Raw genomic sequence first — 15589 nt, 5'->3', positions numbered from 1 at the left:
AAGATTTGGATTTCAAGCCTAAGTTTATGTGACTATAGCCAACTTTCTTAATTACTCTGCTACGTAGCCTCTTGATCTATCTCTATAAATCCCATGCTTACAAATGAATCCCTATTTACCCTTCTAACTTCAAACTGTTAAACCTTATTGAAGAAAAATGTACTAGCCCTGCTAGCCAAAGGTGTCCAATTGGTCTTGCGTGGTATTTTTTTTTTCAAAACACCAAGTTTTGAAATTACATCATACATACTATTGGTCAGTAGGTTGTTCTGCTGCAGTGGATTGAGGGTAGAAGTACCCCCAAGACCTGGCTGGTTAGACAGGGCTGCATGAGTAAGTCCATGTTGGGGTCCAGGAGCAGCAAGAGGAGACTGCAACTTATCCTTATCCCAGGAGGATTCACTTGCACCTGAAAAACATTTGTATGAACAGACTGCAATTTGACAACATTCCATGAGAAGGCTTTGTGAAAATTCCCTTTTTAGAGTTGAATTTATTAGTCTTACTTCTCAGGAAAGTATTATTAAGCATAGATAACTCATTTTAATAATGATTTCAAAAACTTTAATAGCCTAGGATTTTAGCTGCCTCTGAGAAGACTAAACAACACTTACTAATGGTATATTTACAAGCAATCTAAACAAATCTGGGATCATAATGAATTAGCACTATCGAAAGTGCTAATATGTTGAAAGCCATTAACTGACCACTACTGCCTCCCATTCCAATGCTTTACCATACACGTATAAAGTTTTAATGAAGAATAGTTGTTTTTAACTCACAAAGAATACACTCATTAATAAGAGCATGATAACATGTAAAAATATGTGGTAAAAACAAAATGATCAGTTACTCTGTTCTCAGATCTGGTCTTACAGAGGCTAATCTCTTCATACACAGCAGGCTTTTGTACAAAAAAAAACTGAATAAAACATAAAACCATGGCCCCCAATTTGAAACTGTACTCTACTTTGATCTTCCACACTAGAGAATGAAGAAAAGTGTGTGTAAAGTGCAGACTACTATATTATTATAATGATCTGCAACAACATAGCTACTTAATCTGGGACTTAGAATACTGTGGAGACAGAACCATTGCTTAAAGTCATATGCAAAACAACCACAGAATTATCTCTAGGGCATCCTTTTAAGCACAATGCTTCAAAAAGAGGAGTAAGGGTTGAATTCCAATCACTGCAGTAGCAAACTATCTGGCTTTAGAAAAGAAAATGATTGTATGGGCTGCCCCATATATTTGCTTGATGTGGTTAATTTATTCAGGGGTAAGTGGTTCTACTACCATTCCCATTCTGGGATTGCGACATTAGTATCTCTATTTGTATTACTGTATGTTTTCAGATCCAATTGGTATTCTTCCTGAAGATTTAAAATTTATTTAAGCAAACTATATTCTAGAATCTGAGAGGTTTCTTTTTTAACCTTTCTATGCACTCATCTACTCTTACCCAGCTTTGGGAATCTCCTCCTCAGGACTCTTCAAGCTCCCTTGTGGCTGAAGTAAATCTCTAATCCTAAAGTGAGAGTCTTGGCCAGTTTCCAACTAGATAAGTTTCATTAAAAAAAAAACAAAAAACAAACACCAGATTCTCCAGCAGTGTATATAAACCCTGAGGTGTACCTGTCCCTGCCTATATGAATGAAGCTTTTTTAATCAAATGGGGAAGAAATAAGTAGCTAATTGTTCTGTTTTTGATATAAGCCATTCAGTTAGCATGCATGGAAGCTTAGAAGGTAGGAAATTTGGTTGAATATGATAGCAATGGCTTAATGGACCAGAAAGCATTTTCCTGATCATGTTGAAGCTTGGTGTATTCGTTGAAAACATACCACACTCCTGTGATTACCCCAATGGTTCTCTCTTTCCATCCAGATGTTTGCTGCTGTAAAGTTACTGCCTAGGAGCAGGGAGGTAATTTATGATTGATGCATTGATAGAATCTTACATTAACGAATTTGAAATTCCAATTATGATCAATAAGATATTGTTATGCTTTAATGAACAGGAATGGTGAGGTGAAGTGAAGGATTTTAATAAATAATTCAAGAAACCACATTGCAACAGTGACAATTCTTTACAAAAACATTGCACCAATAAACAGGATTAATACCAGAAAATGCAAAAACGTGAGAGATCAATTGTTGAGCAAAACCAGAACCATTCCATCATTTTAATACTATGTCCAAGGTACAAATTACCTTATTATTCCAGAACTGCACATTATAAAATGATTAGCAAAACATTGACAAAGAAAGGTAGATTTATAAGACACTAAATTATATCATTGATATTAACATGGTATAGTACAATCACAGCAACAACAGTATACATCAATATTAGGATTAAAATTATGCCAATATTTTATAAATTGAAAATCTCTTAGTCCACATTTAATATTGAATGGTATATTACAACTTAATACCCTCCAAAACAAATAATACAATTACAAATGGGCAGAAGACATGAAGACACATTTCTCCAAAGAAGACATCCTGATGGCCAGCAGACAAATGAAAAGATGCTCAATATCACTCATCAAGAGGTAAATGCAAATCAAAACCACAATGAGATATCACCACACACCTGTCAGAATGGCTAAAATCAAAACCACAGGAAACAAAAAAAAAAGTGTTGGTGAGGATGCAGAGAAAAAAGGAATCCTCTTGTACTGTTGGTGGAAATGCAAATTAGTTCAGCCACTCTAAGAAACAGTATGAAGGTTCCACAAAATATTAAAAATAGGGGCGGTTTGGTGGCTCAGTCAGTTAAGTGTCTGGCTCTTGATCTTGGTCCAGGTCATGATCTTGTGTTTCATGGTATCGAGCCCCATCTGGACTGATGGTTCAGAGCCTGCTTGGAATTCTCTCTCTCTTTCTCTACCCCTCCTCCGCTTGTGTTCTCTCTCTCAAAATAAATTTTAAAACTTTAAAAAATTAAAAGAATAAAACTACCCTATTATTCAAGAATCACACTACTGGGTATTTACCCCAAATAATACAAAAATACTATTTCAAAGGGATACATGTACCTGATGTTTATAGCAGCATTATCTATAGCCAAATTATGGAAACAGTCCAAGTATCCACTGATTGATGAACGGATGAAGATGTGATATATCATGATTACACTCAAATGTGGAATTTAAGAGACAAAACAAATTAGCAAAGGGAAAAATAGAGAAAAAATCCAAAAAAAGAGACTCTTAATTATAGAGAAGAAGGTGGTGGTGGTTATGGACTTGGGGCAGGGGGCAGAGAGGGCATGGGTTAAATAGGTGATGGGGATTAAGGAGTGCACTTGTGACAAGCACATATTTCAAATAAATTTGAATAGAATGTTTTTTTAAACCTTATTAAAGAATTCCAAGTGTATGCTTTGTTGACAGGTTTAGATGAATGTTTCCCAACAACTCTCTTCTTTTTAATTATTGTGTTAAAAATGATAGGAAGGTGGTTACCAGCTATTCCCATCTTCACTGAATATAGCTATAAGAAATTATCCTGCTTCCCAAAGGCAACAGTATATGAAGTGAGTGTAGGACACTTTTTATATTTGAAATATGTGATGTATATAATATTAGACTAATACTTAATATTTATTTTATTTTTATTTATTTTATTTTCATCATGGTAAGTGTACTCTTTAATCTGCATCCCCTATTTCCCTCACCTACCTCTCCTCTGGTTTGTTATTTATAATTGTCTATTTCTCTCCCTCTCCCTCCCTCCCTCCCTCCCTCCCTCCCTCCCTCCCTCCTTCTCTCCCTTTGCTCATTTAGTACATCTGATTTTAACATCCACTGCCCTTAAAGCTAAAACATTATTTTATCAATCTATTCTAGGGTCAAACATTTTTATCACTGTGTAGGGGGAGGGCTTGAATATCCACTTTCTTTTTTCTATTATCTATCTATCTACCTATCTATATTAGTGTGCTAGTGTTGCCATAACAAAAGATGACATATAGACTGAATTCTTGTGTCCCCCCAAATTCATATGTTTAATCTTAATCTCCAATGTGATCATATTGGGAGATGGAGCCCTTAGGAAGTGATTAGGTCATGAATGGGATAAATGCCTTTATAAAATAGATGACAAACAGCTCCTGAGACCCCTTATGCCATGGGAGAACACATGAACAAGAAAATCGGCCTCACCAGACACTGAATCTTCTAGTCTATGATATTTTTATTATGGATTTTTGTTATGGCAGTCCAAAAGGACTAAGATAACACAGAATGGACAGTTAACCAACCAAATTTATTTTCTCGCAGTTTTAGAGGCTAAAGGTCCAAGATCAAAATGTCAACAGGTTTGGATTATCCTGAGGCCTTTCTTCTTAACTTACAGGTAGTCACCTTCTCACTGTTTCCTTATATGGTCTTTCCTTTGTGTGCACACATCCCTGGTAACTCTTTGTATGTCAATTTTTTTTTCTTTTTATAAGGATACCAGTCATATTGGATTAAGGCTCTCATTTTGATTTAAACACACCTTTAAAGATGCTATCTCCAAATATGGCCCATTGTGAGGTAATGATGGTTAGTACTTCAAAAAATGAATTTTGAAGAGACACAATTCATCCCATAATACTAGAGTAAGCACCCTTTATTGAACCAGATCACACTCGCTTTCTGAAGCAATCCTTCTAATAAACAGGAAAAAAAAACTGGATAGCATGGCAACAAGGCATGTCTTAGAAACTGAGTAGGAAGCCGTTTAGGGAAGCCTCATCAAAACCTTCACCTTTACTTCAAGAAAATATGTGTTACAACAGGGTCACTGCCCTTAAAGAGACACCAGCTTCCAAAAAGGTAACATTAAAATAGCAGCTTACACAACACTGGGGGAAAGGGGAGAGAGATCTGTTCATACTGATATTGGAGTATGAAAATGAGGGAGCTGGAAGGTGCTATTTTCCTCACCTTCCCCCTAGCATAAACACAATGCCACCTGCAGGAGGATAGGTGGCACAGACACTTTCTACCTAACATACTAGCAATACACCAGCACATGATTTCTTCTGGGGACTGATCCACTCCAAGCCTGTTAGCCTCAGCTCTGGGCTCAGGGAAATTTTTGTTAAAGCTGCACATGCACTACATGTAGCCACCAGGTGCACAACTGCCACCATGCGCTGTGCCAAGTCATCTCTTAGCAACAACCCAAATCACTATGCCATGCCCAGCTGTGCCCAGCCATTGCCAAGCTCAGGACACAGCCTCATACCCACAGTGACACTGGTGTGCAGAACCTTAACAGCCACAGGGCTTGGAGGGATCCATCAAAGGACTAGTGGCTCAGCACAAATTTTGCCAAAGCTGCACCACAGCCAAATTCCCCCGCATGCACACCCGCTCAAAGCTGGCCTTCTTGGGTCCCATTAACACCACAGAGAGAAAGCACAGCCTACAACAGGCAGAGAGACAGTACAGATGATTGCACTGAAAGGAAAAGGGACTCAGACACAACAGCAGGACATAAGCAACACACATACAATACTCTCCTGAAGTGCTAGCTTCTGCTGAACAGAGGACACTGCACTGCAGGGAATTCCAGGATTCTTCTTCATAAAGTCTTGACCTTCAAGAGCAGAAGACATAACTGCCTTTCTTAACACAAAGAAACAGACAGAGGAGCTGACAAAATGAGTAGACAGAGAAATTTATCCCAAATGAAAGAATGAGACAAGGCCATAGCCAGAAATCTAAGTGAAACAGATATAAATAACATGCCTGATAGAGAATATAAAGCTATGATCATAAGGATAATCACCGGACTTGAGAAAAGAGTGGAAGACATGAGTGACACCCTTAACACAGAGATAAGGAACAACAGAGCAGAGATAAAGGACTCAAGCACAATATGAGAAAAATGCCTGATGGGATGAACAGCAGGCTGGAAGGAGAGATATAAGTTAATTACATAGAGACAGCAATGGATATTAATCAAGCTAAAAAAAAGACAGAAAAATATATGCAAAATGAGAAAAGACTTAGGGAACTCAGTGACCCCATCAAATATAATAACATTTGTACAATAGGAATTCCATAAGAAAAGAGAGAAAAGGGGGCAAAAAATTTATTTGAAGAAATAATAGCTGAAAACTTCTCTAATTTGGGGAAGAAAACAGACATCAAGATCAAGGAGGCACAGATAAATCCTATCAAAATCAACAAAAGTACACCCTACACCAAAATATATTGTAATCAAATTGGGGAAATATAGTGGTGAAGAAAGAATCTTAAAAACCTCAAGACAAAAGAAGACAGCAAATTATTAGGGAAAACCTGTAAGGCTAGCAGGAGATTTCTCAACAGAAACCTGGGAAACCAGAAGAAAGTGGCATGACATATTCAATGTGCTGAATGGGAAAAAACTGCTGCCCAAAATATTCCATTCAGTAAGGCTATCATACAGAATAGAAAGAGAGATAAATAGTTTCCCAAACAAAAACTAAATGAATTCATAACCACTAAACCATCCTTTCAAAAAATACTAAAGGGGAATCTTTAAATAGAAAGGAGAGGCCAAAAGTGACAGTGTAAATGTAGGAAATACAAAACTAGTAAAAAATAAATATTTCTGCAAAAAAGTCAAAGAACTCACAAAATAAACGATATAAACTATAACAACACATACCTAAACATGGGAAAGATAAGCATAAAAAATGAGTTCAAGTTTGAATGACCATCAACTTAATATAGGCTGCTATACGCAGAAGGGGTTATATACAAACCTAATGGTAACCATATATCCAGAACAACTAATAAATATGCAAAGATAAATAGAAAGAAATCCAAATATATAACTAAAGAAAATCAGCAAACCGCAAAACCAAAAAAGACAAGAAGGGATCAAAGAAAGTCTTCAGAAACAATTACAAAGCAAATAATAAAATGATAATAAACACATATCTATCAGCAATTACTTTGAATGTAAATGGACTAAATGCTTCAATCACACAACATAGGATGTGATAATGGATTAAAAAAAGGAAGAGCCATCTAGTGGTGCCTACAAGAGACACATTTCAGACCTAAGACAATTATAAATTGAAACTGAGGAAATTGAGAAATGTTTATCATGCAAATGGATGTCAAAGAAAGGTGGAGTAGGGCTTAGGAGGACCCTGGGATCACCGTGTCCTGCTGATCACTTAGATTCCACCTACACCTGCCTAAATAACCTAGAAACCTGCCAGAAGAGTAGCAGAACGGCGTCTCTGGAGCCAAGCACAGATGAGAGGCCCAGGGAAGAAGGTAGGAAGGGCAGCAAGGCGGTGGGTGCTACACGGACTGGCAGGAGGGAGCTGGGGCAGAGGGGCAGCCAGCAGGCCAAGCAGAGCCCCTGAGTCTGGCTGGCAAAAGCAGAGGGGCCAGACAGAGTATGTTCTGAAAGCAACCAGGACTTGACATCTGGAAGGTTATAAGCTAACGGCTCTGCTCCTAGAACTGGAGGGCTGGAGGACAACAGGAGGGAGAGATGTTGAGCTCCTGACAACAGAGCTTAGATTGGCAGGGAACAAAGGCGCTCACCAGCGCCATCACCCTCGCCCATCCCACAGCCAAAATCCCAAAGGGAACCATTTCCTGCCAGGGAACTTGCTTGCACCTAGCAAAACCCAACAATGTGCTTCTGAGGATCCCCAAAGGAAAAGCAAGTTGAGCCTGCCCCTCCCGCCCTGTGCACCTTGCCTATCCACACCAGCTAATACGCCAGATCCCCAGCACCACAAGCCTGGCAGTGTGCAAGTAGCCCAGACGGGCCACGCCAAACCACAGTGAATCCCGCCCCTAGGAGAGGGGAAGAGAAGGTACACACCAGTCTGACTGTGGCCCCAGTGGTCGCCTGGGGGCAGACATCAGGTCTGACTGAGGCCCCACCCACCAATGCAAGTTATTCAAGACAGCACAGAGGAAGTGTCCCACAGTCCAGCACCACTCCAGGGACTATCCAAAATGACAAAAAGGAAGAATTCCCCTCAAAAAAACGTCCAGGAAATAACAACAGCTAACGAACTGATAAAAAAGGATTTAAACAATATAACAGAAAGTGAATTTAGAATAATACTCATAAAATTAATTGCTGGGTGTGAAAACAGTATAAAGGACAGCAAATAATCTATTCCTACAGATCAAGGGACTAAGGAACAGCCAGGAGGAGCTAAAAAATGCTACTAATGAGCTGCAAAATAAAATGGAGACAACCAGGGCTCAGACTGAAGAGGCAGAGGAGAGAATAGGTGAACTAGAAGATAAAATTATGGAAAAAGAAGAAGCTGAGAAAAAGAGAGATAAAAAAATCTAGGAGTATGAGGGGAAAATTAGAGAACTAAGTGATGCACTAAAGAGAAATAATCTAGGCATAATTGGTATTCCAGAGGAGGAAGAGAGAGGGAAAGGCGCTGAAGGTGTACTTGAAGAAATAATAGCTGAGAACTTCCCTGATCTGGGGAAGGAAAAAGGCATTGAAATCCAAGAGGCTCAGAGAGCTCCCTTCAGACTGAATTTGAATCGATCTGCACGATATGTCATAGTGAAACTGGCAAAATACAAGGATAAAGAGAAAATTCTGAAAGCAGCTAGAGATAAACGTGCTCTAACATGGAAAGGGAGACCTATAAGACTCATGACCGACCTCTCTACTGAAACTTGGCAGGCCAGAAAGGAATGGAGGGAGATCTTCAATGTGCTGAACATAAAAAATTTGCAGCCAAGAATCCTTTATCCAGCAAGTCTGTCATTTAGAATAGAAGGACAGATAAAGGTCTATGCAAACAAACAAAAACTGAAGGAATTTGTCACCACTAAACCACCACTACAAGAGATCCTAAGGGGGATCCTGTGAGAAAAAGTACCAGAGACATCACCAAAAGCATGAAACCTACGGACATCACAATGACTCTAAACCCATACCTTTTTATAATAACACTGAATGTAAATGGACTAAATGCGCCAACCAAAAGACATAGGGTATCAGAATGGATAAAAAACCAAGACCCATCTATTTGCTGTCTACAAGAGACTAATTTTAGACCTGAAGACACTTTCAGATTGAGAGTGAGGGGATGGAGAACTATTTATCATGCCAATGGAAGTCAAAAGAAAGCTGGAGTAGCCATACTTATATCAGACAAACTAGACTTTAAATTAAAGGCTGTAACAAGAGATGAAAAAGGGCATTATATAATAATCACAGGGTCTATCCATCAGGAAGAGCTAACAATTATAATGCCTATGTGCCGAATACAGGAGCCCTCAAACATATAAAACAATTACTCACAAACATAAGCAACCTTATTGATAAGAATGTGGTAATTGCAGGGGACTTAAACACTCCACTTACAGAAATGGATAGATCACCTAGACACACAGTCAATAAAGAAACAAGGGCCCTGAATGATACATTGGATCAGATGGACTTGACAGATATATTTAGAACTCTGCATCCCAAAGCAACAGAATATGCTTTCTTTTCCAGTACACATGGGACATTCTCCAAGATAGATCACATACTGGGTCACAAAACAGCCCTTCATAAGTATACAAGAATGGAAATCATACCAAGCATACTTTCAGACCACAATGCTATGAAGCTTGAAATCAACCACAGGAAAAAGTCTGGAAACCTCCAAAAGCATGGAGGTTAAAGAACACACTACTAAAGAATGAACAGGTCACCAGGTAAGTAGAGAAGAAATTTAAAAATATATGGAAACAAATGAAGATGAAAATACAACAATCCAAATGCTTTAGGACGCAGTGAAGGAAGTCTGAGAGGAAAATACATTGCAATCCAGGTCTATCTCAAGAAACAAGAAAAATCCCAAATACAAAATCTAACAGCACACCTAAAGGAACTAAAAGCAAAACAGCAAAGACAGCCTAAACCCAGCAGAAGAAGAGAAATAATAAAGATCAGAGCAGAAATAAACAATATAGAATCTAAAAAAACTGTAGAGCAGATCAACGAAACCAAGAGTTGGTTTTTTGAAAAAATAAACAAAATTGACAAACCTCTAGCCAGGCTTCTCAAAAAGAAAAGGGAGATGACCCAAGTAGATAAAATCATGAATGAAAATGGAATTATTACCACCAATCCCTCAGAGATACAAACAATTATCAGGGAATACTATGAAAAATTACATGCCAACAAGGTGGACAACCTGGAAGAAATGGACAAATTCCTAAACACCCACACGCTTCCAAAACTCAATCAGGAGGAAATAGAAAGCTTGAACAGACCCATAACCAGCGAAGAAATTGAATCAGTTATCAAAAATCTCCCAACAAATAAGAGTCCAGGACCAGATGGCTTCCCAGGGGAGTTCTACCAGACGTTTAAAGCAGAGATAATACCTATCCTTCTCAAGCTATTCCAAGAAATAGAAAGGGAAGGAAAACTTCCAGACTCATTCTATGAAGCCAGTATTACTTTGATTCCTAAACCAGACAGAGACCCAGTAAAAAAAGAGAACTACAGGCCAATATCCCTGATCAATATGGATGCAAAAATTCTCAATAAGATACTAGCAAATCGAATTCAACAGCATATAAAAAGAATTATTCACCATGATCAAGTGGGATTCATTCCTGGGATGCAGGGCTGGTTCAACATTCCCAAATCAATCAACGTGATACATCACATTAACAAAAGAAAAGATAAGAACCATATGATCCTGTCAATCAATGCAGAAAAGGCATTTAACAAAATTCAGCAAAGTTTCTTAATAAAAACCCTCAAGAAAGTCGGGATAGAAGGAACATACTTAAACATCATAAAAGCCATTTATGAAAAGCTCACAGCTAACATCATCCTCAATGGGGAAAAACTGAGAGCATTTTCCCTGAGATCAGGAACACGACAGGGATGTCCACTCTCACTGCTGTTGTTCAACATAGTGTTGGAAGTTCTAGCATCAGCAATCAGACAACAAAAGGAAATCAAAGGCATACAAATTGGCAAAGATGAAGTTAAGCTTTCACTTTTTGCAGATGACATGATATTATACATGGAAAATCCGATAGACTCCACCAAAAGTCTGCTAGAACTGATACATGAATTCAGCAAAGTTGCAGGATACAAAATCAAGGTACAGAAATCAGTTGCATTCTTATACACTAATAATGAAGCAACAGAAAGAGAAATAAACAAACTGATCCCATTCACAATTGCACTAAGAAGTATAAAATACCTAGGAATAAATCTAACCAAAGATGTAAAAGATCTGTATGCTGAAACTATAGAAAGCTTTTGAAAGAAATTGAAGAAGGTATATAGAAATGGAAAAACATTCCATGCTCATGGATTGGAAGAATAAATTTGTCAAAATGTCAATACTACCCAAAGCTATCTACAGATTCAATGCAATCCCAATCAAAATTGCATCAGCATTCTTCTCAAAACTAGAACAAGCAATCCTAAAATTCATATAGAACCACAAAAGGCCCCGAATAGCCAAAGTAATTTTGAAGAAGACCAAAGCAGGAGGCATCACAATCCCAGACTTTAGCCTCTACTACAAAGCTGTAATCATCAAGACAGCATGGTATTGGGACAAAAACAACACATAGACAAATGGAGTAGAATAGAAACCCCAGAGCTAGACCGACAAATGTATGGCAGGACAAAGCAGGAAAGAACATCCAATGGAAAAAAGACAGTCTCTTTAACAAATGGTGCTGGGAGAACTGGACAGCAACATGCAGAAGGTTGAAACTAGACCACTTTCTCACACCATTCACAAAAATAAACTCAAAATGGATAAAGGACCTGAATGTGAGACAGGAAACCATCAAAACCCTAGAGGAGAAAGCAGGAAAAGACCTCTCTGACCTCAGCCGTAGCAATCTCTTACTTGACACATTCCCTAAAGCAAGGGAATTAAAAGCAAAAAGGAACTACTGAGACCTTATGAAGATAAAAAGCTTCTGCACAGCAAAGGAAACAACCAACAAAACTAAAAGGCAACCAACGGACTGGGAAAAGATATTTGCAAATGACATATTGGACAAAGGGCTAGTATCCAAAATCTATAAAGAGCTAACCAAACTCCACACGTGACAAACAACCCAGTGAAGAAATGGGCAGAAAACATGAATAGACACTTCTCTAAAGAAGACATCTAGATGGCCAAACAGGCACATGAAAAGATACTCAATGTTGCTCCTCATCAGGGAAATACAAATCAAAACCACACTCGGATATCACCTCATGCCAGTCAGAGTGGCCAAAATGAACAAATCAGGAGACTATTGATGCTGAAGAGGATGTGGAGAAACGGGAACCCTCTTGCACTGTTGGTGGGATTGCAAATTGGTGCAGCCAATCTGGAAAACAGTGGGGGGGATCTCAAAAAATTAAAAATATACCTACCCTATGACCCAGCAATAGCACTGCTAGGAATTTACCCAAGGGATACAGGAGTACTGATGCCTAGGGGCACTTGTACCCCAATGTTTATAGCAGCACTCTCAACAATAGCCAAATTATGGAAAGAGCCTAAATGTCCATCAACTGATGAATAGATAAAGAAATTGTGGTTTATATACACAATGGAGTACTATGTGGCAATGAAAAATAAAGAAATATGGCATTTGTAGCAACATGGGTGGAACTGGAGAGTGTTATGCTAAGTGAAATAAGCCATACAGACAAAGACAGATACCGTATCTTTTCACTCTTATGTGGATCCTGAGAAACTTAACAGAGAACCATGGAGGAGGGGAAGGAAAAAAAAAAGAAAAAAGGAGGTTAGAGTGGGAGAGAGCCAAAGCAGCAGAGACTGTTAAAAACCGAGAACCAACTGAGGTTTGATGGGGGGTGGGAGGGAAGGGAGGGTGGGTGATGGGTATTGAGGAGAGCACCTTTTGTGATGAGCACTGGGTGTTGTATGGAAACCAATTTGACAATAAATTTCATATATTGAAAAAAAAATTATTCACCACGACCAAGTGGGATTTATACCTGGGATGCAGGGCTGGTTCAATATTCCCCAAAAAATTAATGTGATTCATCACTTCAATAAAAAAAGGACAATAACCATATGATCCTCTCAATAGATGCAAAGAAAGTATTTGACAAAATACAACATCTTTTCTTCATAAAAACCCTCAAGAAGGGATAGAAGGATCATACTTCAAGATCATAAAAGCGATATATGAATGACCCAACATTAATACCATCCTCAATGGGGTATTTTATGCTTCTTGGTGTAATTGTGAATGGGATCAGTTTCCTTATTTGTGTTTCTGTTGCTTCATTGTTATTGTATAAGAATGCAACTGATTTCTGTACATTGATTTTGTATCCTTCATGTTTGCTAAATTCATGTATCCGTTCTAGGAGACTTTTGGTGGAGTCTATCAGATTTTCCATGTATACTATCATATCATCTGCAAAAAGTGAAAGCTTGACTTCATCTTTGGCAAATTTGATGCCTTTGATTTCCTTTTGTTGTCTGATTGCGGATGCTAGAACTTCCAACACTATGTTAAACAACAGCGGTGAGAGTGGGCATCCCTGTCTTGTTCCTGATCTGAGGGAAAAAGCTCTCAGTTTTTCCCCATTGAGGATGATGTTAGCTGTGAGCTTTTCATAAATGGCTTTTATGATGTTTAAGTATGTTCCTTCTATCCCGACTCTCTCAAGGTTTTTATTAAGAAAGGGTGCTGAATTTTGTCAAAGGCATTTTCTGCATCGATGGACAGGATCGTATGGTTCTTATTTTTCTTTTATTAAAGTGATATATCACGTTGATTGATTTGGGAATGTTGAACCAGCCCTGCATCCCAGGAATGAATCCCACTTGATCATGGTGAATAATTCTCTTTATATGCCGTTGAATTCGTTTTGCTAGTATCTTTGAGAATTTTTGCATCCATATTCATCAGGGATATTGGCCTGTAGTTCTCTTTTTTTACTGGGTCTCTGTCTGGTTTAGGAATCAAAGGAATACTGGCTTCACAGAATGAGTCTGGAAGTTTTCCTTCCCTTTCTATTTCTTGGAATAGCTTGAGAAGGATAGGTATTATGTCTGCTTTAAACGTCTGGTAGAACTCCCCTGGGAAGCCATCTGGTCCTGGACTCTTATTTGTTGGGAGATTTTTGATGACTGATTACATTTCTTCGCTGGTTATGGGTCTGCTCAAGCTTTCCATTTCCTCCTGAGTGAGTTCTGGAAGTTTGTCGGTGTTTATGAATTTGTCCATTTCTTCCAGGTTGTCCAATTTGTTGGCATATAGTTTTTCATAGTATTCCCTGATAATTGTTTGTATCTCTGAGGGATTGGTGGTAATAATTCCATTTTCATTCATGATTTTATCTATTTGGGTCATCTCCCTTTTCTTTTTGAGAAGCCTGGCTAGAGGTTTGTCAATTTTGTTTATTTTTTCAAAAAACCAACTCTTGGTTTCGTTGATCTGCTCTACAGTTTTTTTAGATTCTATATTGTTTATTTCTGCTCTGATCTTTATTGTTTCTCTTCTTCTGCTGGGTTTAGCCTGTCTTTGCTGTTCTGCTTCTATTTCCTTTATGTGTGCTGTTAGATTTTGTATTTGGGATTTTCCTTGTTTCTTGAGATAGGCCTGGATTGCAATGTATTTTCCTCTCAGGACTGCCTTCGCTGTGTCCCAAAGCGTTTGGATTGTTGTATTTTCATTTTCGTTTGTTTCCATATATTTTTTAATTTCTTCTCTAATTGCCTGGTTGACCCACTCATTCTTTAGTAGGGTGTTCTTTAACCTCCATGCTTTTCGAGGTTTTCCAGACATTTTCCTGAGGTTGATTTCAAGCTTCATATCATTGTGGTCTGAAAGTATGCTTGGTATAATTTCAATTCTTGTAAACTTATGAAGGGCTGTTTTGTGACCCAGTATATGATCTATCTTGGAGAATGTTCCATGTGCACTCGAGAGAAAGTCTATTCTGTTGCTTTGGGATGCAGAGTTCTAAATATATCTGTCAAGTCCATCTTATCCAATGTATCATTCAGGGCCCTTGTTTCTTTATTGACCGTGTGTCTAGATGATCTATCCATTGCTGTAAGTGGAGTGTTAAAGTCCCCTGCAATTACCACATTCTTATCAATAAGGTTGCTTATGTTTACAAGTAATTGTTTTATATATTTGCGGGCTCCGGTATTCGGCGCATAGACATTTATAACTGTTAGCTCTTCCTGATTGTTAGACCCTGTAATTATTATATAATGCCCTTCTTCATCTCTTGGTACAGCCTTTAATTTAAAGTCTAGTTTGTCTGATATAAGTATGGCTACTCCAGCTTTCTTTTGGCTTCCAGTAGCATGATAAATAGTTCTCCATCCCCTCACTCTCAATCTGAAGGTGTCCTCAGGTCTAAAATGAGTCTCTTGTAGACAGCAAATAGATGGGCCTTGTTTTTTTATCCATTCTGATACCCTGTATCTTTTGGTTGGCACATTTAGTCCATTTACATTAAGTGTTATTATAGAAAGATATGGGTTTAGAGTCATTGTGATGTCTGTATGTTTTATGCTTGTAGCGATGTCTCTGGTACTTTGTCTCACAGGACCCCCCTTCGGATCTCTTGT

At 38.3% G+C, this 15589-nt stretch overlaps 1 protein-coding gene across 1 annotated transcript in view; it reads right to left on the bottom strand.

The window, feature by feature from the left end:
• Nucleotides 1-15589, bottom strand: part of DACH2 (dachshund family transcription factor 2) — a 748066-nt gene that overhangs the window by 148952 nt on the left and 583525 nt on the right. The window contains exon 5 of the mRNA XM_058712506.1: nt 251-409. Within this exon, the coding sequence (XP_058568489.1) occupies nt 251-409 (159 nt within the window). The remainder of the gene's footprint in view (nt 1-250; nt 410-15589) is intronic.

This window comes from Neofelis nebulosa, chromosome X (assembly GCF_028018385.1).
Source record: "Neofelis nebulosa isolate mNeoNeb1 chromosome X, mNeoNeb1.pri, whole genome shotgun sequence".
NCBI classification, from domain to species: domain Eukaryota; kingdom Metazoa; phylum Chordata; class Mammalia; order Carnivora; family Felidae; genus Neofelis; species Neofelis nebulosa.
Note: the sequence above shows the minus strand (reverse complement) of the source record. Positions and strands in the feature narration are given on the sequence as shown.